General features: G+C 34.7%; 1 protein-coding gene across 2 annotated transcripts in view; it reads right to left on the bottom strand.

Moving 5' to 3' along the window:
- Positions 1-22,436, bottom strand: part of ADCY1 (adenylate cyclase 1) — a 370,465-nt gene that overhangs the window by 64,872 nt on the left and 283,157 nt on the right. For both annotated transcript variants that reach the window (XR_012470935.1, XM_074198240.1), the window contains exons 9-12: positions 16,660-16,854; positions 16,259-16,356; positions 13,239-13,323; positions 1,433-1,522 (exon numbers count right to left, since the gene is read on the bottom strand). Coding sequence is in view for 1 of the 2 variants with exons in the window: in XM_074198240.1 (XP_074054341.1) it covers positions 1,433-1,522; positions 13,239-13,323; positions 16,259-16,356; positions 16,660-16,854 (468 nt within the window). In the remaining variant the exon portion in view is untranslated. The remainder of the gene's footprint in view (positions 1-1,432; positions 1,523-13,238; positions 13,324-16,258; positions 16,357-16,659; positions 16,855-22,436) is intronic.

Genomic DNA, 22,436 nt, shown 5'->3' with positions numbered 1-22,436 from the left:
TATTTCAGGTAGGTGGTACAGTGGATAGAACATTAATCTTGGAGTCAATGAAGACCTCAATTCCAAATCAGATTAAGACACTAGTTGTTTGATCCTGGGCAATTCACTAACCTCTGCTTGCTTCAATTTTCTCAAATTTGAAATAGGAATTAGATATTTAGCTCCCAGCTCAAATGAGATAATATGCATAAAGTGTTTGATTCAGTCTCTGGAACACAGGAACCACAATAATAAATGTTTATTCTTTTACTCTTTTCTCTTTCTCTAAAAGCATATATAGCTTAATTGGTTTCAAAGGTTAGGGTTAGAGCTCTATTTGTGTTTTAAAACACACACACATTCTTCGATATGGAAAGAAGAAAGAAAATTCCTGCCAACAATTCTATTTATGCCCAGAATTTAAATGTGAATATTCTTCCCACATTTCTACTGGGAGTAGTGATGATGATGATGATGGTAACAATAGTAGCTAACCTCAGTTATATAGGGTTGTACAAACTTTAAAGAGATTTACAGAGCTATTATTATCCCTGTTTTACAAATGAAGACACGGAAGCTGAGGTTGTGATTCACCAAGAGTCACATATCTAGTACATATTTGAGGCAAGATCTGAACTCAGGTTTTCTAACTCCCAGTCCATATATGAAATCCTAACTAGCTGACTTGTTTTCACTGATATGTGATCTCATGTCATGTGATAGGATTAGTGACATATTCAGACACTGAAAGTATCTTCTAGACTAACACATATTAACATAAGTTAAGGGTATTTTAAACTTGAATAATTTTTCTTGTAATTGTTGAAAATTGGTCATCTACATATGATTTTTTAGAATTTATTTTATTTTTTAATCTACATATGATTTTGATGGCAACTCTTCATGAAGAGGTATATTCCATTGACTGGGATTGTTACTTTTCTTAGTTTTGCTGAATTTAGAGTTTGTAGTGCATATTGGAGAAAGATTTGTTGTTGATGCTCAGACACTATTTGGGATTTTCTTGGTAAAGGTATTAAAGTTGCTTGCCATTTCCTTCTCATTGGTAATCAGGATGACTTGCCCAGGGTGACACAACTAGTAAGAATCTGAGGCTAGATTTGAATTCATGATTTCAAGTGTAATGCATTGAAATATGCATATACCTAAAAAATATTCTAGAAATGGATGTAGGCCTACATAGGTATATCCAAATGAAAAGTAGAATATCAGGAGACAAAAGATAAAAATTACCTGTTTTTGTTTGTTAAAGAGTCAAAATGTTTAAAAAATATCATTCCCTATTTATTAAAACTCAATGTTCAACTTTAAAATAGGTCTCTTGTGGTACAACTAGAGAATACATGACTTGAAGAGTTAGTGACAATGTGTAATTCTATTTATAACAATATTGCCAAAATCCTGCCTTTGCATTACAAAGTTGAGTACTCACCACACATCCTTGAGCCACAGAGTAAAGTAAAATTACGATGAAAACACATAAAACAGTACGAATTTGAATTGTCAGGCACCCTGGAAAACACTAAACAAACAAAAATATTATTTCTTTTAACAAACATTATTTTAATCACATTTTAAAATATTCTATAAATGAACACATAGAAAGAGGGTAACATTTCATATCTTTCTACCAAGTCTCTACCCCATTATATAATTTTCAACTTTCTGAGTTATAGACTTCTGCTCCCTGTTTCCAAGGACATGCTGTTAAGAACAACCTTGGAAAGAACATCCATGGAGATGGAGGAGAAGCAGTCAAATCCTAAGTTATTTTCTACCTCTATGACCTTGGGAAATATATTTCATTGCTATCTTTGTCTTTACATTTGGGTTTAACATTCCTCCCTGTACCACCATTCCCTCTTTCTTGTGACAAGCAAACAATCAAGCAAATATATTTGTTATTTTAAAAAAACTTGCTTGATAATGTCTGCAATATTCTGTATTAGTGTCCCCTGCATTTCTTCTGGGAGTAATAATTTCTCCAGGATCTTTATCATTTGTCTTTTAAACTCACAACTCAATTTCCTTTCAGTGATCTTTTAATTTACCCTGCTACTATTATTGTACATATTGTTTTCTTGGTTTTGTTTATTTTCCTTTGCATCAAATCATATGCATATTCTAATGATTCCTTCTCATTTCTTATGGAAAAATAACAGTCCATTATATTGTAACTACAGGCTCAAAGTCTATTTACATAGATCTCTTTTCAATGGTGAAGAATGATTGTTCAATGATATATAACTGTATGAGGAATATAGAATAGGTACAAGCTTGGAAGAAGAGAGATGTTGGGTTTCTTACTTCTTAGAGAGAAAAGAAACATGGCATTAGCTTCTCTTCAGGTAATTCTTAGAGTCTTTTGCTTCCATCATGGAGAGGAGCTCACACTTCAATCATGTCCCTGCCACCAGATGGAAGCAAATAAATTTACTCATTGTAGAGTTATGGTTATAGAGTCTGGAAGCCAAGAACAAGGTTAGGAGGGGAATGAAGACCATCTAGGTCTACTCCATAAAATGGAGGTCCCAGGAAGAATTCTACAATTGTATACAATTCTTTGTTCCCATAAAATGCCCTGCTATAATTATTGTTCCATTGTTGTTATGCAATCATTCAGTCATGTCTGACTCTTCATGACCAACCCCATAAACCAAAGCTCACCAGGCAAATAATGTCCTTGGGGTTTTCTTGGCAAATATACTAGAATAGTTTGCCATTACCCTCTCCAGTGAATCACCTTTTGTCATATTAGTCCTTTCTTTCTGTCTTTTATTCCTTCTTTTACAAATGAGAAAAAGTAGCTAAAGTAGAGCAGTATGACTTGGTCATGTCATAGAGATGGATAGCATCAGAGACAAAATTCAACCTAATTTCCTCCATCTCGAAATGCATTTTTTCCATTACAAGACAGGATTTTTTGATGAAAAAAATCAAAAGTTTCATTTATGCCTTGTCTAGGGCAAGGGAATAAAGATCTCAATTAGCAACAAAAGTTTTAGAATTCTCAACCAGACTTTTGGTTAAAGCATATTTTGATAATTGTATTTCAGTATAATTGGTTTCCCTTATAATTTTATTTTATATTATGCATTATAAAACATTATTTTTAGAAGTGGCCAGCTTCACCAGATTGCCAAATATGATACACGCATACATACATAGGCACACACACATACATGCAGACACATAAATATACAGAATTTAAGAACAATTGCTTTACATGAAAAATCCAAGGATGAATACTAGGGAGACAGGAATTAAAGCAAGATAAATTATCAAATGCTGAGATTTTTAAATATATGTTTAATATAGTTTATATATATATATATATATATATATTAACTAAAACTCAAACTTTCTGATTTTTATGTATGCCTTTCAACCTACAAAAACTAGAGTTTAAATTTGATAGAAGAAAAATTGTCATCTTTTTGGAATTAAAAGATTGTATTCAAACAATAATTAAAAAGCTTACTTAGATTATTATTTTTGCTCATATATTTTAAAACTTGGGGGCAGCACAGTGGATCCTACCTCAGACACTTAATAATTACCTAGCTGTGTAAACTTGGGCAAGTCATTTAATCCCATGGCCTTGCAAAAACTAAAACAAACAAAAAAAAAACCTCAATTGCTTTTTAAATTATTTCTTCTTAATGATATTTAATGGTTCTTTTGGGAGACTCATGGGGAGGGACATCTTGAGAAACACAGGGAATATAAAATCAAAGTGGGGCAGCTAGGTGGCACAGTGGATAAAGCACCGGCCCTGGAGTCAGGAGTGCCTGGGTTCAAATCCGGTCTCAGACACTTAATAATTACCTAGCTATGTGGCCTTGGGCAAGCCACTTAACCCCATTTGCCTTGCAAAAAAAAAAAAAAAACCTAAAAAACCCCTAAAATCAAAGAAAAAATTTTAAAACATTAAAATTACTTTAATGCTTTCAAATGTCCTTTTGTTTAGATCAAACTCTAGTTCCTTATATTTCAAATTAAATATTAGTACTTTATTTTTAAAGCAAATACTAATCATTTCTCAAGAATTTCTAAAGCTTTTTCTTTTTGTAAAATTTTATAAAGTCATTATATCTTCCTCTTAGATTTATTCTGTATAGCTAAAGTCATCAGATACGTTCTGTATCTTTATGAAACCTATTTTGAAGTATGTTGAGTCTGGGTCCAATGGCCTGGTTGTTAGGCTACAGATCTTGTTGGTAAAAAGGTGTATCTTTAAAAAAAAAAACTTATTTGAAAGCTCAGTCTATATAGTTGAGCACAACAGAAAGAGAATCTTAGAAGTAAGAATGATTCCTCTATAACAGCAATAATTAAAAACCTATAATATAGTACATGGCCCAAAGTACTAAATTTAGTGACAGGTCTTGAAAATTCTAGTTTGGCCAAAATATGTAGACACATGTAGACATGTACAAGAACAGCTTGGCAGCAGTGTGCAGTTCAAAAAGCAGTAGAGAAGCATAAATTGTAAACATTATAAGAGCTATGCTTTAGGAAGATTAATATGACATCTGTATGTAGTATATAGACTGCTAGGAGAAACTAGAGTTAGGAACATTGGTTAGAATGCTATTAACAGGAATCAGCTAGGTGGCACAGTGTGTAAGAAAGCTGGCTCTGGAGTCAGAAGGACTTGAGTTCAAATTATCTCACCATGAAAAAAAATAAAAAGACTATTATCACAGTTTAAGAGAGATATGATGGAGATCTGAAATAAGGAGGAATAAAATGCTGACTATAAGCATAAAAAATACTGAGGTGGAACAATCTATTGAACTTGGTAATCAAATAGAACTGAAGCAAAGACTATGGAAGAGTTAAAAACAATTGCTGATGTTCAGAGTTTAGATGACTCAAGTAAAGTTGGTAAGCCTAACCGGAATAGATTATTCAGGAGAAATGCCTGGTTTGTGGGAAAAGCTGAATTCACTCTTGGATGTGCTGAGTTTGATATATAATGCTATCTTCAGAGGAAGAAGACAAATAGATATAAATGTTGGCCTGGAGCTTGGGAGAAATGAAGGCAGGCTTTTTAACACAATCCAGTTAGAACTTTTACAAAGTTCTTTTTCACTCTGAGGGAAAATGGGTATATATGGAAGTAGATCATTTAAGTCTAAGTGTTTTCATTGAAGAATATAATCTTCATATTCTGTTTTGTCATTTTAAACCTCTTAATTACCTCATAAAATTCCTTTTGAGAAATTCTAACACTGTTTCAGAAATAAGGAGATAGTTGTAGAATAGGGGAGGAAAATGTTGGAGACCTTAGAAACTAGCATGATTGGGGGGCCATGATTCAGATAAAAATGAGCTGGAAAAGGAAACTGCAAACTATTCCAGTGTCTTTACAAAGAAAATTCCAAATGGAATTACAAAGAGTTCAACTGAAACAACGAAACAACAGAGAAGTATCTAGGTGGTGCAGTGGATGATGTTGGGATGGGTGATGAGTCAAGAAGACTCATCTTTGTGAATTCAAATCTGATCTTAGACAATTGTTAGTTATGTGCCCTGGGAAAGTCACTTAACCTATTTGCCTATTTTCTTCATCTATAAAATAATATAGCATATTACTCCAATATTTTTGCTAAGAAATTCCAAAACATAGTCAAAAAGGGTCAGACATGATTGAAAAAAATGACTGAACTGAAGAGAAACACAAAGTCAGGAGTAATTGTTGATGTCTTCTCCCTCACAATGTCTTTCAATACAAAATTGGATAAATATGGTATAGACAAAATCCCTGTCAAGAGATATGGCAGAATATTTTGCATTTCTTCTTTTGTGAAGGCCAGAATCTAGTAAATGATTGATAAATGAGTCATGATTCATTGATAGGTATATTCCCCTATAATATACTGGGCACAAAGTAATTGAGATTTTTTTCTTCTTAAACACTACATTTTCAACAAATATGTGCTATTTATAGCAATCCTTTTCTAAGAAACAACATGAAAATAGAGCTATCCAGCTGTGGACCTGAGTCCAAATTCTGCAACATGTATTTACTAGCTGTGTGACCCAGGGTGATTCCCTATATGTGAAATGGGATAATAATAATAATAATGATGATGATGATGATGATGATATTGAAATGAAATAATATATGAAAAGTACTTTATAAATGCTACTTTATCATTATTGTTATTATTATTAATATTAATACAATCAGTAGGATTTTTTAAAAAAGGAAATACCCTTAGAGACAGTCTGGTTCAACTTTTTCTTTTTATGGCTAAAATAACTGAGGCCCGGGAAGATAAGTGAATTTTTTTTTTTTTTTAGTTTTTGCAAGGCAATAGGGTTAAGTGGTTTGCCCAAGACCACACAACTAGGTAATTAGTAAAGTGTCTGAGGCCAGATTTGAACTCAAGTACTCCGGTGCTCTATCCACTGTGCCACCTAGCCGCCCTGATAAGTGACTTCTTGCCCAGATTCACAGTTTACAGCAGAATGGAAATCTGAACCCAGAGGCTTTGATTATATAGATCACTATTTCTACAATCCCGTGAAATCTAATACAAAGTTGTTATTTTTAATGATTGACTGTCTATTTGGATCTCTTTGAATAATGTATACAATACTAAGACATTATTATAAAAGAAACAAGAATGTGCTGCTGTGGAGAAAAGGGGCATCTTTCTCTGGTATATACAAAAGGCAAATCCCCCAGGAACATGATCTCCAATTACCTAAACATCGACACAGTAGGTTGCTGGGAACAGCTTCTAAGCATGTTCTCCACAAAGACAAAAATGACACCACCACTATTCTTTAAAGTTTCTGAAATAATGGCATGTCAGCATCCCAGAGCTGGAAATTGAGAGGAAATGGAGAATGTCAACAGTGTGACAAACATGATAAAATAAAATGGGGGAAATAGTTTAAAGCTTAGAACAAAACACCTGCCTTTGATAGAGGTGTACAATGCACTAGAAGTAGCATAGCAGAGAGAGGGCATATTGTGGAGCAATAAAGAATGACTCTTTGACAAGGGAATCGTATTTTCACTCTGCATACTTTAAGGATAATTCCAGTTTCAGTGAAATGTATACCTGAGAATATATCTCTTTTTTTCTTTCATGATTAATTTGTGAAATTCAGATGAAACAGATTAATATAAGCAGTAAATGAGATAATATTTAAAGTATTATCTGATTTTCATTGGCCCGTTTTGATTAGGAAAAAAAGTCTAGGTGTCGATATTCTGGTCATGATTGTCAGGTTAGGAGGCCAGAGAGTTGAACCCATATGTGTAAGAGAAGAATTGATGAGAGGAGGAGTTTATAAGTTGCAAATATCCCAAGGTGCTGAAACAACTTGAAGATGTGATCTCAGAAATAGTCAATACTATTTAGTGCTTTACACATAATGAATTTTTAGTAAATATTTATTTTGACACAATACTCCTTCAATGAAGTTGCCATGTTTCTCTTTTTATAATTCCATTGGTTAGTATGGTTACTGGCATGTAATAACTACTCAATGACTTTTTTGTTTTCTTTCATTTGTTTGTTTCTTCATTCATTACAGAAATCTTAGGAAAGAAGACAGAGGTAATATGATATAGTGGAAAATATGTTAAATTTGAAGGGTTCAAATCCTATATTCTGCCTATGTGAATTTGGGGAAATGGTTTATGCTCTCTGGGCTCTCTGTTTCCTTAACTTAAGGTATTAGAGGACTTCTGGCATCCCATTAAGCTATAAATCTATGTTCAATGTAGATGTTTAACTTGTAAAGCAATTAAAGTGGAAGAAATGGGGGGAGGTAAGGGAAATGTTGTCTATAGACTAGAAAGGTGAACATCCCTGAAAAAAATCTACAGCAAATTAATAAATGAGTCTTTATAATAAAGAATGAGTTGATCACTGAATCTACTTGAATTCACTAAGAATAATTCATTCAAAATGATCTTTTTGACAAGAGCCTGACTCAATATGGAATTACACAAAATAACCAAGCAAGAATAAGCAAGTTCTAGGCTTGGCCCTGCTCATTCTACCTGTGGCTTCCTGAGCAAGTTATTTAGCTTTCCTGATTCTTATTTTCCTAACCTGCAAAATGATGAGACTATACTAAGGTTGTCTCCAAGGACTTTCCATCTCTGAAACTTGATGATTTTGTAACTTGATCCTGGATAAATTTCATTTGGAAATTGCTGAACACATATTTCTGAACAAAGAGATGTAAACTGCATGCTTGAAATGACTCCTTTTTATCATTGAAAAGTGAATACCCAGGTATCCCCTATTCTGTAGAGTTCTAGTGTCACACTTAGAATATGAAATTGGAAGACCCAGTCAGGTTGGGCTTTCATTTCTGAGTAGAAGTGTAAATGTTTGTATGTATCTATAAAAATATAGAGGAAGAGCTCCAGAATATCAGGTGGCTCCTCCGTGAATTATGGAACAACATGTTTAAAAATTGCTCAGGAAAAGCCTAGAAAGACTTGCATGAATTGATGTGGAGTGAAATGAGCAGAATCTGAATAACATTATATATACTAACAACAACATGGGGTGATGATCAACCCGATGGACTTGTTCATTTCAGCAGTACAATAATCAAAGACAATTTTAAAAGATTTATGATGGAAACTAACATCCATATTGGGGGGAAGGAACTTTGGAGGTTAAATGAAGACCAATTTATCTTCAATTTTTAAAAGTTGTCTTATGTATTGTCATTTTTGTCTCTCTAATGTTTTCTTTCTTCCTTTTGGATCTGATTCTTCTCTAACAACATGATCAATATGGATCTCTGTTTAGCATGATTATAATTGTAGAGCCTATATCATATTGCTTTAGGTCGGGGGAGGAGGGAGGGAGAGAAATGTAAAACTCAAAACCTGGCAGAAAAAGAATAGTAAAAATTATCAAAGTGTATATATTTAGAAAAACAAATGAATAAAATATTTAATTAAAAATTGCTCAGGCAAAAAGAAATGGACACTGTCAGAAGGAGTTGTCACATTGATGAAATTTCATATCTATTAAACAAAAAGAATAACAAAGACTACTTTTCCTGAGTTTAAAGGACTTTACAGTCTTTTATATTTTAAATGTGCCATCCATCATGTGATTCAAAATTTTCATGAAAATTTGACCTCTTGATGCCACTTTTAGGGCCTTGTTATCTCAGTGGTTCTCTCCCAAGACAAACTGTTTTGGGTTGCCTTCCACAAACTTAGTGGTGTACAACTATTGTTGGGGTTTACAATTGCTTCTTCCAAAAGTATTTCTGTATGGGAATGTCTAATTTATCAAGTGAGAATCTAAGAATGCCTATCAATCCTCTTCTTTCTTTTAATGAGATTATATTAATCTTAGAGCTGGGGGTATAATTAATATTTGCATGAATTTCCATTAAATTTGTTCCAAATCTGCCTCAGCATTTTTTATAGTTTCTAATGTATATATAGACTATTTTTTTATAATTATTATTACTTATTACCCTGCATAATCAGTCAGGCAGGGAGACTGAGAGATAACTGATGGAAATCTCAAAATATTGCACTGATATCTACATAAAGCTTACAGTTCTAGGTAGGTAAATGGGGTCACTTCTATATGCATAATTTATGGAACATAGGGACAAGGATCATACAGGATGAGAAGTGAATGACTGGGTGTGATTTTTCAGTGATAATGTAATGTGGTCTGGGCAGATATTGTAATGAACCTGGAGCCAGGAAGCCCTGAATTTGAATCCTGTCTTAAATATTAATCATGTGATATAACCTAATTTAATTTCCTTGGAGTTCATTAACCTTTTCTCAAAAATAGTAATACTATTTTGCAAATACCTCAGAGGGATGTTTTGTTGATAAAATGAATAATGCAATGGATAGCATTTAGAAAAGTTTAAAAAGCTACATAAAAACCATCTGCCCCTTCTGATGCCATGACTGCTGCTGTGTCTATTGCTACAATTGCAACTACTATTACTGATAAATAGAACACCCAAATGAATGAGAATATATTCTGCTTAATTATGAAGCTATGATTGTACCATAGTTTCCTAGGAAAGAACATATAGCTCTCAGGAAAATTGCAAATGATATGTAATATATATATATATATATGTATGTATGTATATATATATATATATATATATATATATATGTATAAGCTGTGTGTAGAGAAAAGATAGAGAAAAAGGGAGATAATCAGTTGTTTGACATTGCCCTTGCTAAAATAATGAAAGTAGTGAAATCAAGTCCAATAATGCTGTTCTCTCATATTCCACAGAACTTTGTATCCTTTGCAGTTGGATTCATATGTTTTTCCTTATATAGATAGATGTGCAAGGAATAGACCATGTGAACTGGTACCCCCAGCTACACTAATCTTGATACAGTCAATGATTGTATAAAAGCTATTTTCATAAAACTGATCATTCTTACTACAATATACATGCCACATTTTTATTCATCTTTTGAATCTAACATAGAGTTTGATAAATTGAAGGAATAAAATACATGTTGGTTAAATTAATTAATGGTAGTCAGAGATTTTTAAAATGGATTTGAATTGCTTTTCCTTACAGAATCACAGGATTTTGAGTTGGAAGAGAATTTAGTGATAATTCATCTCTTTATTTTAAAGATTAGGAAAGTAATGTGTCCAGGTTCACATGATTAAGACATGGCAGAAACAGAATTCAAACCCAGATCTTCTGAGGCACAGTAATAAGGTGAAAATATAGTGAAAAGAAAGAGAACTGAACATGGGTTCATAATTCCTGTCTCTGATGCATAATCGAGAGTAAACTGAACAACTCACTTAATCTCTGTGGACCTTGGATTTCTCTTCTATAAAATGAGGAGGTTGGACTAGTTAGCTTCTGAGAGTCCTTCCAACTCTACAACTCACATCTAATGATATCAGATCTTGTGTTTTCTTCCCTGTCCAGTTGCTGTTAAGTAACCTAGAATTGTCTATCTTTAAAGATCATGTGAAATATATTATCTTTAATATTTCTGAATAGCTGAGTTTACTAACTGAGATTAAATTGCATAAGTAGGGAAGCTAAGAGGTGTAATGGATAGAGTGCCAGTCCTGAAGTCAACCTGCATGATACTTTGAAAGCTTGAATCTTTGTTAACATCTACTTTTAAAACAATATATAGCTACTAGAAGAAAAGTCTGGAGTATTTAGAAAGGGGAAAAAAGCAATAAGATTCTGTTTAGCTTTTTGCTCACAAAATAAAATTTAGAATTAAGTCAATTACTTAGATAGTTCAAATCAATGAATATTTTCACCCAAATTATCTGGGAATAGACACAGCCAAAGATGATTAGACACCTAAGGTTTGACTTGTACTCACAGAGTTGACATACACTAGACAACTATGCTTGTGTTTGCCTGTTGATTGTTTATTAAGGTGACTGGCTGTACCGGTAAAGAAAATTATTTTGGGAAAAACATCTATCACTACCTCTTACAAGTTAAAGGACTTTGCTAAACAAGCAGTAGCTAACTCCTATAGAATCAGCAAGGAATATTATTTTTACATGTTTAACTTCAAGGAAAACTTCCTAAATCAGAATGGAGCCTATTTTCAGAGAATGTTAACAGGCAATGTCAAACAGTTGATCACCTCCTTTTTTCTCCATCCCTTCTCAACAGACAGCTTCTTGATCATGAGCCATTTTCCAGAGATACTATGATGCAATCATATTTCCATAAATAATGTATGAAAATGAGTGTTTAAAAGTGTGGTATTTCAGTCCAGATTTTGATAGATATGTATTTGTTTGATTTTACTCACTCATAATAAGGAAAATAACAGGAATCTGAATCATGTGGAATAAAGATGTTTCTTTTATAGTATGCCAAAGAAGATATTTGAGAGGTTCATGGGACTCAGATGTTCAACTCTATTTGAGTCTCACAAGTACAAAGATCAAGGAAAAAGGAAAAGTAGAAGACAGATCCATAGTGAATTTGATCAGTGTAGACAGTTGTTAGGGGAAAAGAGGATCTTAGGATTTAGAACTTAAAGGTACTTTAGAAATCATGTAGTCCAAACCTCTTATTTTTGTCTAACTATATTGCTATCTTTTTTAAATCACCTTCATTTCTAAACATCCCCCTTACCCTTCCCTTCCCAACAATAATCCTTATAAACAAAAAGAAAAATCAGTCTTAACAAAATTGAACCATACACCAATTTAGTATGTTTGTAGTTGGGTTTTTTTTTGGCAAGGCAAATGGGGTTAAGTGGCTTGCCCAAGGCCACACAGCTAGGTAATTGAGTGTCTGAGGCTGGACTTGAACTCAGGTACTCTTGACTCCAGGGCCGGTGCTCTATCCACTGTGCCACCTAGCCACCCCCATCAATTTAGTATGAAAGAAAATATGATATTCTAAAACCACTGTCCTCCACTTGTTCACAAAAAGGGATGAAAGGGACTTTTCTTATCTTTTATTTGAGGACAAACTGAATCTTTTTTGTCATTTTTTTCAATTAAATTGTTGTATAAATGTTGTTTTCCTGGCTCCATTTACTTTATTTTGTATCAGTTCATTTCTTTTTCCATGATTTTCTGAATTCATGACATCCATCATTTTTCATGGAATTGAAATATTTCATCTATTCCCAGATAATTTGGGTGAAAGTATTCATTGATTTGAACTATCTAAGCAATTGACTTAATTCTAAATTTTATTTTGTGAGCAAAATCTAAACAGAATCTTATTGCTATTTTTTCCTTTCTGAATACTCCAGATTTTTCTTCTAGTAGCTATATATATTTTCTAAAAATAGATGTTAACAAAGATTCAAGCTTGCAAAGCATCATGCATGCAGGTTGACTTCAGGACTGGCACTCTGTCCATTACACCTCTTAACTACCCTACCTTATGCAATTTGAGTAGCATATATATTTAATCTCAGTTATTAGTAAACTGAGTATTATTAAAGAGTAAAGAGTAAAATCAATGCCCAACCAATGGACATCCACTTTGTTTCTAGTTCTTTGTTACCACAAACATAGCTGCTATGAATATTTTGATGTACATCTACCTTTCCACTCATTTCTGAGATGAAGATATTTTTGATCTGTTATATACAGATAACTGCTTCAACTTCCCTCTTGGATTTGACTGCATGCATAATCTAGGAAGGGTTTACTAAATCTCCTCAGCCAGCAATTCAAAAAGCACTAAACCAATTAACACAGTTTCAAAAAATATGTGTTTACCTGAACTCGTGTGACATGTAGATACATAATACAAGCCACTAGGAAGCATATGCAGAACACCAGGAGAACCAGGACGATGATACTCCTAGGAGGAGAAATGAATTAGGGGATTGATTCAGTCATGAGCATTTCTATACTTGTTCTGTCCATTCATGTTCTTGCCATGTTTTTTTTCCTTATCTCCCTTTAAGATTCACCTCAAAGTAGAGCATGTGGACACAGTTCTCTAATTCCAGGTCCCTTGGAGATTAAGGTCAATAGATCTCTGAGCTTTGGAGTTCTGAGATGTTTTAGGTATTTGCACTAACCTTGGGGAAAGTGCTTTAGGTGGCTTAAGGAGGAATGAAATGACCTAGATCGATAAGTTCCTTTGTCAATCAGTAGTAGGATTAGACCTATGAGTAAACATTATGCTTCTAACCTCAACAAGAGAAAAGGTCTCACTTTTTAAAATAACAAAAACAAAAATATCTAACTCAAGTATTACATTCTTCTCTAAATTAAAGAGACTTTCATTTTATCATATTTATCTCTAATTATGTGTAAAACACATATGTGTAAAACACATAATGGGTACTTAAATCTTATTGAATTCAATTGATGACATAATCTTGGATTCTCAAAGACTATGACAACAGAATGAGAGATTGTGTGTCTGTCATTTTTCCAACTTGTATCCTTGAAGCTTTAGGGCAGCAAGGTGGTACAGTGGATAGAGCACTGACCATGGAGTCAGGAGGATGGGAGTTTGAATCCAGCCTCAGACACGACACTTTGTAGCTATATGACCATTTCCAGTTGTCCTGATTCATGTTGGGCCCCGGGACCCAGATGGTTCTGCACAACACCCCTTCACTCAAATCCAATTCATGTGCTGGTCATGGCATCACCTCCCTGATGTCATGGTCTTCTTCCAGAATGAAGGACAAAACAACAACTCTGATGCTTTATACAATGTATAACACAATGTTATCCAAGACCCAGTTTAGGAAAAATATGGATAAGCTAATCACCAGAAGGCTGGAAACATGTAGTAAAATTTTTCAGTCACAATAATTTATGAACACAATCTTCTAAGGCATGGAAGGACTGTGATCTGTCTCAGTAGAATACAATCATAATTTTTCTAAGTCTAGAACTCTGATATCATTGGAGTAGAAAACTCTCTGTATAAAAATTCCCTCCCTTCCTCCATAATTGATCAAATATTTCTTTTAAATCACAATCTTATTGTATTGCCTAGGGAACCCAAAGTTGAAGTGGCTTTCAAAGAATCACACAGAAAGTGTGCTTCATAAGCAAGATTTGAACCTAGGTCTTCTTGGCTCAAAAGACAGTTTTCAAACCATTATATTACACTGCTCCCTAGTAATAGCAATAGTAATTTGGGCTTTATAACATTGCATAGATAAAAAGAAAACTTCTTTAGGCAGCTAGGTGGCACAGTGGATAAAGGGAGATCTATATTCAAATAACATCTCAGACAATAGCTATTTGTAAAATGAGGTTAATGATAGTATCTACCTCCAATGATTGTTCTGAGAATAAAATAAGATAATATTTGTAAATCACTCTGCATACTATAAAACACTATATAAAACAATGCTTTTGTTGTTCTCAGTCATGTCCAACTCTTCATGACCTCATGGAGGTTCTCTTGGTAGTTATATATATATATATATATATATCTACTAGAGTAGTTTACCATTTCCTTTTCCAACTCATTGTAGAGATGAGGAAAGTGAGGTTAAAAAACGGTTGATTCTCTTGCCCAGGATCACACAGCTAGAAAGTATCTGAGGTCAGACTTGAACTCAGGTGTTCCTGACTCCAGACTCAGCACTCTATCTACTGTGCCACCTGGCTGCCCTTATATGAATGCTAGCTATTAATATTATATAAAATGCTTTATATCCAACATTTTATTTAACCCTCTAAATAGCCCTCTAGTAAATGTAATAGTATCCTAGAGAGGAGAAAACTGGTTCACACAGTAAAATGTCTTGCCTGAGGCTCCCCAGCTAATTAGTGGTGGGATCAGCCCATTCCATCTAGATCTTTTTACAACAATGGTTGCTAATCCCTGATGTGGATGAAAATGATAGAAAACTGAACACAAGGCCACTCAATTTAGATCTCTAACCAGTGTCTCCCATTCAGGAGCATAGTTTAGAGGGAAGTTTTCTTTCCAAACACTTTCTACTCATGATCAGTTAATCATTATTTAATAAGAACCATCTATGAACCAAGTATTTCACTAAATGATAGGAAAACAAAAAGAGGCAGTTCTTAAGGAGCTTACAATTAAATGGAGGTTAGAAAAATATATATAGCCAGTTATATATAGGCTAAGTAAGAAATAATTAATTGAAAAAAGACATTAGAATTAAGAAGGGTTAGGGAAGACTTTCTAGGAAAAAATGGAATTTTAGTTCAGACTTAATAGCAAATCAGGGAGAACAGTAGGTAGAAACTAGTGGGGTCAGTGGTCAGAAAAGAAGAGGGAGAACATTCCACACATAGACAATAGCCAGGAAAATGCTCAGAGATAGAATTATTCCAGGAGGTCAGGGTTGCTTAACTGAAGACTATGAGTTGGAGAGGAGGATGTAAGAAGACTGGAAGGGTATGTTATGAAAGGTAAGTTATGTAAGACTTTGAATGCCAAAAAGCATTTTCCATTTGATTCTGCAAACAATGCAGTGTTAATTTAAGTTTCTCTTTACATTTCTCACTGTGTGAAACATACATTTAGCAGGGAACTTAAAAAATATTTTAACAAAAAATGTTTACAGTTAAAGTTTTAAAGTCACATATGGATCCAATTTGAAAGAAAAGTGTTAATGAATGCTTTTGACTTAATTGCTTTGCTAAATGTTGATTTATTGCTTTGGCTCACAAGGTTCACTTGAGAAAGTCACAGTCAATGTAATTAATCTTTCATTGGGAGGAGTAGTTTAAGGGAGCAGAATACTTAACAAGATTTTTAAAACTATGTTAAAGTGGGAAAAGCTACTCACTGTGGGATTATTAGAAGGTAGACAAGGCCAAATAAGGCAGCTAGAACCAGTGAAAGAACCACGGCACTGGTGAAATACTCATCTTGAAGCTGGTGATACTGTGGAAGAAGAAATGTTGGAAATTAAATGCTGAAGTGATGCTTGTAGACGTTCAACTAAAAGATATGCAGTGAGAAATACAGCCTCAATAATAATTATAAAAGGAGTTTATGAAAATGTAACATTGTCTCAGGAGTTTTGAAAATGTGAAAAGGAAAATATCTTTCCTTTACCCACACCTGCCTTTTTTATTTACTATATATTAGCCAAAAAAAACCACATATGTTTACATCGGAGAATTTAAAGCTTAAACATTAAATAACTTTTGTGTGAATTCAAAATTTTAAAACAGAGACACTTACTTTTTCTTCCCGTTCCTTATGTTTGTACTTTAGGGTAAAGAAATTCAAATCTGCCATTTCAGACTCTGTTTGCCGGGCTTCTATCAAACGGCTGATATATCTGTTTACTCGAGTTCCTGGAGTAGTGTATACAATATTTGTAGAAAAAGAGGATCGATTCCTGAGTTTTTCAGAGGCTGTCCTTAATGCTCTCCTCTGCGATATCAATGGGGAAAAAAAGACCAGCTAAGAACCTTAATTTTTAAAAAAAGATAATCTGTAAAACAGATATCATTTGATAGAACAGTAAAACAGATATCATTTGATAGAACATGTATTCATTTTCTCATCATCAAACAGGAATAGTTACCACTATATTGTCCAGTCTTAGTAAAACTGGGGGTTCAAAGACTCTAAAGATGCAAAGAAGCTGACCCCCAAAATCATCAACATATTCTGCTCACTTAAAAAATATTTAAAAAATATTCTGCTCTCTATTATTTCCTCACATATTGTACTTATATTTAAATACTCACTTCAGTTAATCTTTCATTTGACTTCAGACTAATCCTAAGAATGATGTCATGCAGGTATCATCATTATCTCCATTTGATAGATGAAGAAACTAAGGCTTTGCCTAATGTGACCCTGCTACTGACTATCAGATGGGAGATTCAAACCAATGTCCTTTGGCTCTGAATACAGGGTTCAGCAGCCAATATTCCCCAGCTCAAACATATATGCAGGAACCGATATATGCTGAAGTTTCTTTGTTGAGGATCAGTTATACAGTTTGTGAAGATAATTTCTTATGTGATGGCACCATAAGAGGAAGAAAAGAGCCCTAACCAATTGCTTTGTTTTCCTTTTCATATGAAAACAAACCTGTAATAAAGAGGAGACTGGCAATCAACTTGAAAATTAACATGGGTATCTTTTTTTTTAATGTACACATAGGGGCAGCTAGGTGGTGCAGTGGATAGAGCACCAGCCTTGGAGTCAGGAGGACCTGAGTTCAAATCTGACCTCAGATACTTGATAATTACCTAGCTGTGTGACCTTGGGCAAATCACTTAACCTCATTGCCTTGCAAAAACAAAAACAAAAAAAAGGAAAAAAATGTACACATAGAGGCAGAGCCAAGATGGTGACCTGAGGGCAGGATTTCTCAGAAACTCTCTTCCAAAATATTCCAAAAATCTTAAAATTATAACTTTAAATTTTAGAGAGGCAGAACCCACAGAAAGACTCAGTGAAACAATTCTCTAGCCCAAGACAACTTGAAGGTCCCTGGAAAGTCTGTGTTCTACCAGAGTCAGAAGTTGAGGCAATGCAGCCAGAGTTGCACTGTGGCAAGTGAGCAAGCTCCAGTCTTCCAGGAACAACTCATAGGATACCCAACGGCAGAAGTGGTATTCAGACTCCACAATCCAGGGATCACCAAGCACAAGTTGGAAGATTAGCAGGAAAAACTGCCAGAATGAGTGCGGAGCCCAGACCAGCATGGTCTTCAGAATAGACACAATCCTCATTGCACCCCCTGACCAGGAAAACAAAGAAAGCCTGCATAGCCACCCTGCAGGGAGCTGCCCAGCAGCTACTTCCAGAGTACTCAGCCCATAGAAGGTAAGGGGGTGGGGGGAGACTGATGAGGTCTCTCCACTATCCCTGGGGCAGGATTCTTTCAGATTCAGACCCTGCTCACAATCTGCCTCAGCCCCCCCCCCCCAAACCTTCCTCACAGATCCAGGGCAGAGGGGAGTGCTTGTAGTCATCTATAGACCACGAGAGCAGTCAGAGCTTCTCCTAAGACACTGAAGGAACTGAAGTCCTTACAGGGGTTGTTCCAATAATACTCAAAAGCTTGGGAAGCACATCAAAACCAGAGCACAGGCTAGGGAAATGAGTAAAGAGTAAAAAAGAATCTAACCATAAATAATTACTTTGGTCTCATGGATGATCAAAACACATATTCAAAAGATGACAAAGTTCAAGCTTCTGTATTCAAAGCTTCCTAGATAAATAGGAGTTGGGCTTGGGCTATGGAAGACCTCAAAAAGGACTTTGAAAATCAAGTAAGGGAGGTAGAGGAAACATTGGGAAAAGAAAGGAGAGAAATGCAGGAAAAGTTAGAAGCATAGACAAGGAAATGCCTAAAATTGCCAAAGAAAACAACGTGTTAAAAACCAGTTTAAGCTAAATGGAAAAAGCAGTCCACAAAGCTAATAAGGAAAAGAATGCCTTAAAAAGCAGAACTGGCCAGATGGAAAAGGAGATAAGAAAGCTCTTTGAGGAAAACAACTCCTTCAAATGTAGAATGGAGCTAAAGAAAGTTGATGACTTTGTGAAGAATAAAGAAACATTAAAACAATACTAAAAGAATAGACAACTAGGAGAATATGTGAAATATCTCATTGGAAACACAACTGAGGGGGTGGCTAGGTGGCACAGTGGATTAAGCACCAGCCCTGGAGTCAGGAGTACCTGGGTTCAAATCTGGTCTCAGACACTTAATAATTACCTAGCTGTGTGGCCTTGGGCAAGCCACTTAACCCCATTTGCCTTGCAAAAACCTAAAAAAAATACAGCTGAACTGGAAAACAGATCCAGAGGAAGCAATTTAAAAATTATTGGGCTACCTAAAAGTCATGATCAGGAAAAGAGCCTTGACTACATTTTTAAAGAATTTCTACAGGAAAATTGTCCTGGTATCTTAGAAGCAGAGGGTGAAATAGAAATTGAGAGAATCCACCAATCTCCTCTAGAAAGAGAAAATAATACAAACATCCAGAAACAATTCAAGTATTGTGGCACTGCAGTCAGGATTATACAGGATTTAGTAGTGTCTACATTAAAGGGTCACAGGGCTTGGAATATAACATTCTGGAAGACAAAATAGCTTGGATTTCGATTGGGAATCAACTACCCAGCAACACTGAACATTTTCTTGCTGGGGAAAAGATGGGCATTCAGTGAAATAGGGGAATTTCAGATGTTCCTGGAGCTTAACAGAAAGTTTAATCTCCAAGTACAGGACTCAGATGAAACACAGAGAGGGTGGATTGGAAGGGTAAATTATGAGGGATTTAATGATAATGAATTATGTGTATTCCTGTATGAGATGACAGTGATAATACTCATATAAACTATCTCAATTAATAGAGCAGTTAGGAGGGGCATATTTAGGCAAGATATAGGAGAGAGATGAATATGAAAGCATATTTGTAAAGATGGAGTCAATGGGTGGAAAAGGAATGTACTAGAAAAAAGGGAAAGGAGTGGCCTATGCCACTTGGCTGCTCCATAGTACACTTTTGAGGTGGGATGGAATGAAAGGAGAGAGAAAATAGAATAAATGGGAATGGGGAGGAATAGATAAAGGGAAATACAATCAGTAATAGCAATTATGGGAAGAAATATGGAAGCAACTTCTCTGATGGACTAATGCAATCCGCTCCAGAGACAGAGCTGATGGTATCTGAACACAGACTGAAGTACAATACTTTTTTCTTTTTTTCCACTTTGTTTTCCATAAGGTTTTTCTATTTTTGTGGGGGGGGGTGGGGTGGGGAGGAGGGATTATTCTTACTCTTATAAGAAGACTATTTTTAGTAATGTGTAAATAAAGAAAAAATGCAAAAATTAAAAAAACTCAGAAAAATGTGCACATAAATATTTAAGTATCAAATTGATAAATTCTTTCATGGATCATAAAATATGACTGACTTTTATAGATTATTGAGATTTAGAGTCAGAAGGAATGTTATGGATCATGTAATCTAGAGATCATTCATCTTAATTATGGGTTTTGCCACTCATCTGCCATGACAAAGGTGAATGGACATCTCTCTGGACTTTGGTTGACAAAGATGTCTTATTAGTAGATCAATTTCTTGTATTCCATTTCCATTTCCTTATGAACTGTAAAAAGGAAATATTTTAAAGGAAGTCATGAATGTGAATGGGTTGCCAAGCCAGTTAGAAAGTGAGTGTGTATTCTAAGAGACAGATAGGCAGAGCATTGTACTGCTGTACCGAGAAGAGTAAAAGATCTAGAGGAATTCGAGTAATAGCTAGCACTGATGGAATACATGAAGGTTTGCAAAGCATTTCACAGATATTATGGAACTTCTCAAAAAATCTTGTGAGGTAGGTGTTGCTTTCACATCCATTTTACAAAGGAAAAAAACTGAAATTGGTAGAGTTGCAGTGACTAGGCCCAGGGTCACAAAACTGTATTCTCCCAGTATTCTCCCATTTTTCTTGCATCTTTATCTCTCTTGCTCTCTCTTTCTATGTTGTCCCCTCTCCATCTCCTCCCTTTTTATTCCCTTCCCCTTTTTTACACAGACTTTCTCACATGTGTCAGATTCTGTGCTAAGCATCATAATAAAAATAATAGCAATGACTACATTTATGTAGCATTTATTCTATGTCAGCCATGTGCTAAACACTATACAATTATTGTTTCATTTATCTCACAGCAACCCTAGGAGGTAGGTGCTATATCATCTTAGGCAAATAAAGGTTAAGTGATTTGCAGAGAATCACATAGCTACCTTCCTTCTTTCCTTTCCCATCTTTCTGTCCACAAATAGTATCACACCCCTACCTGCCAGTGCTTTGCTCAAAGGAATGTAAATTTTGATCACTAAAATTTCATAAGATACCTTGTTATTTACTGAATAAATTTCTTAAGGATCATGCCTTACATTCACATTACTCTGGCTCTCTCATTAATTGGCCAGCAACGGGTCCCAGGCCAAACATCACTTGGTCAATGTTTGGGTCCTGACTGGTTCAGAGTGAATGTAAATAGCAATTGTTTCTATTAAGGGTCAGATACTCTGAAGGTCTTCCCCTTCCAAATTGAGTGATTTTTTTTGGCTAAGTTAAAGAGGCTTTTCTTTGCTGCATTTCTGTTTTACCTAGCCTTAATTACTGATCAGGTATTTGTCTCAGCCAAACTGAGAGCAGTTAAAAACCTTAAGTTAAAAAGATCAAGGTCTTCCGTTGCATCCAGGGCCATTTCTAGTCATCCTTTGCCTCCATGTCTATACCTACTCCCACTTCCCACCTTTAATATAGTTTCCCCCATTAGAATGTAAGCTATCTAAGAGCATGGACTGCATTTTTTGTTACTTTTTGTATTTTTGTCTTTTTTTGCAAGGCAACAGGGTAAAGTGGCTTGCCCAAGGTCACACAGCTAGGTAATTATTACATGTAGGAGGCCATATTTGAACTTGGATTCTCCTGACTCCAGGGCTTGTGTTCTATCCATTGTGCCACCCTGTTGCCCCTACTGCTTTTCTTTTTGCTAGCATTTCTTTCCCTTACATGTAACATATAGTCCACATCTAATAAATACTTGTTTATTATTTGTTTTTTCCACTATGCCTGGTTCTACCATATTGGAAAATGTTTATAATCTGAAACAACAAAGATAAGGAATTATCTTAACTTCAGCTGCATTCTACAGGAAAAGATCTCTCCTATTTGTAGTTTCACTTTTTATTCCTTTTTTTTGTTTTGAAGCTTTACTTTTCACATGACAGAAGATTCTTTTTTTTCTCCCATGTTTGTTTGTTTGGTTTTTCTTTAAACTAAACATGAAATAGCTATACTGCATAAATCTGGGCAAAACTGACTATTTGCAAAACTACTGTAACCTAAATATCAACCTGGTTACAAAAGAACAATGAAATACAGATATATATATATATATATATATATATATATATATATATATATATATATTTAATTTACCCTTAGATTCTAGTATGTAGACAAACAGAAAA

This window comes from Macrotis lagotis, chromosome 8, assembly GCF_037893015.1.
Source record: "Macrotis lagotis isolate mMagLag1 chromosome 8, bilby.v1.9.chrom.fasta, whole genome shotgun sequence".
Taxonomy (NCBI): Eukaryota; Metazoa; Chordata; class Mammalia; order Peramelemorphia; family Peramelidae; genus Macrotis; species Macrotis lagotis.
This window is presented reverse-complemented; position numbering and strand designations above follow the sequence as displayed.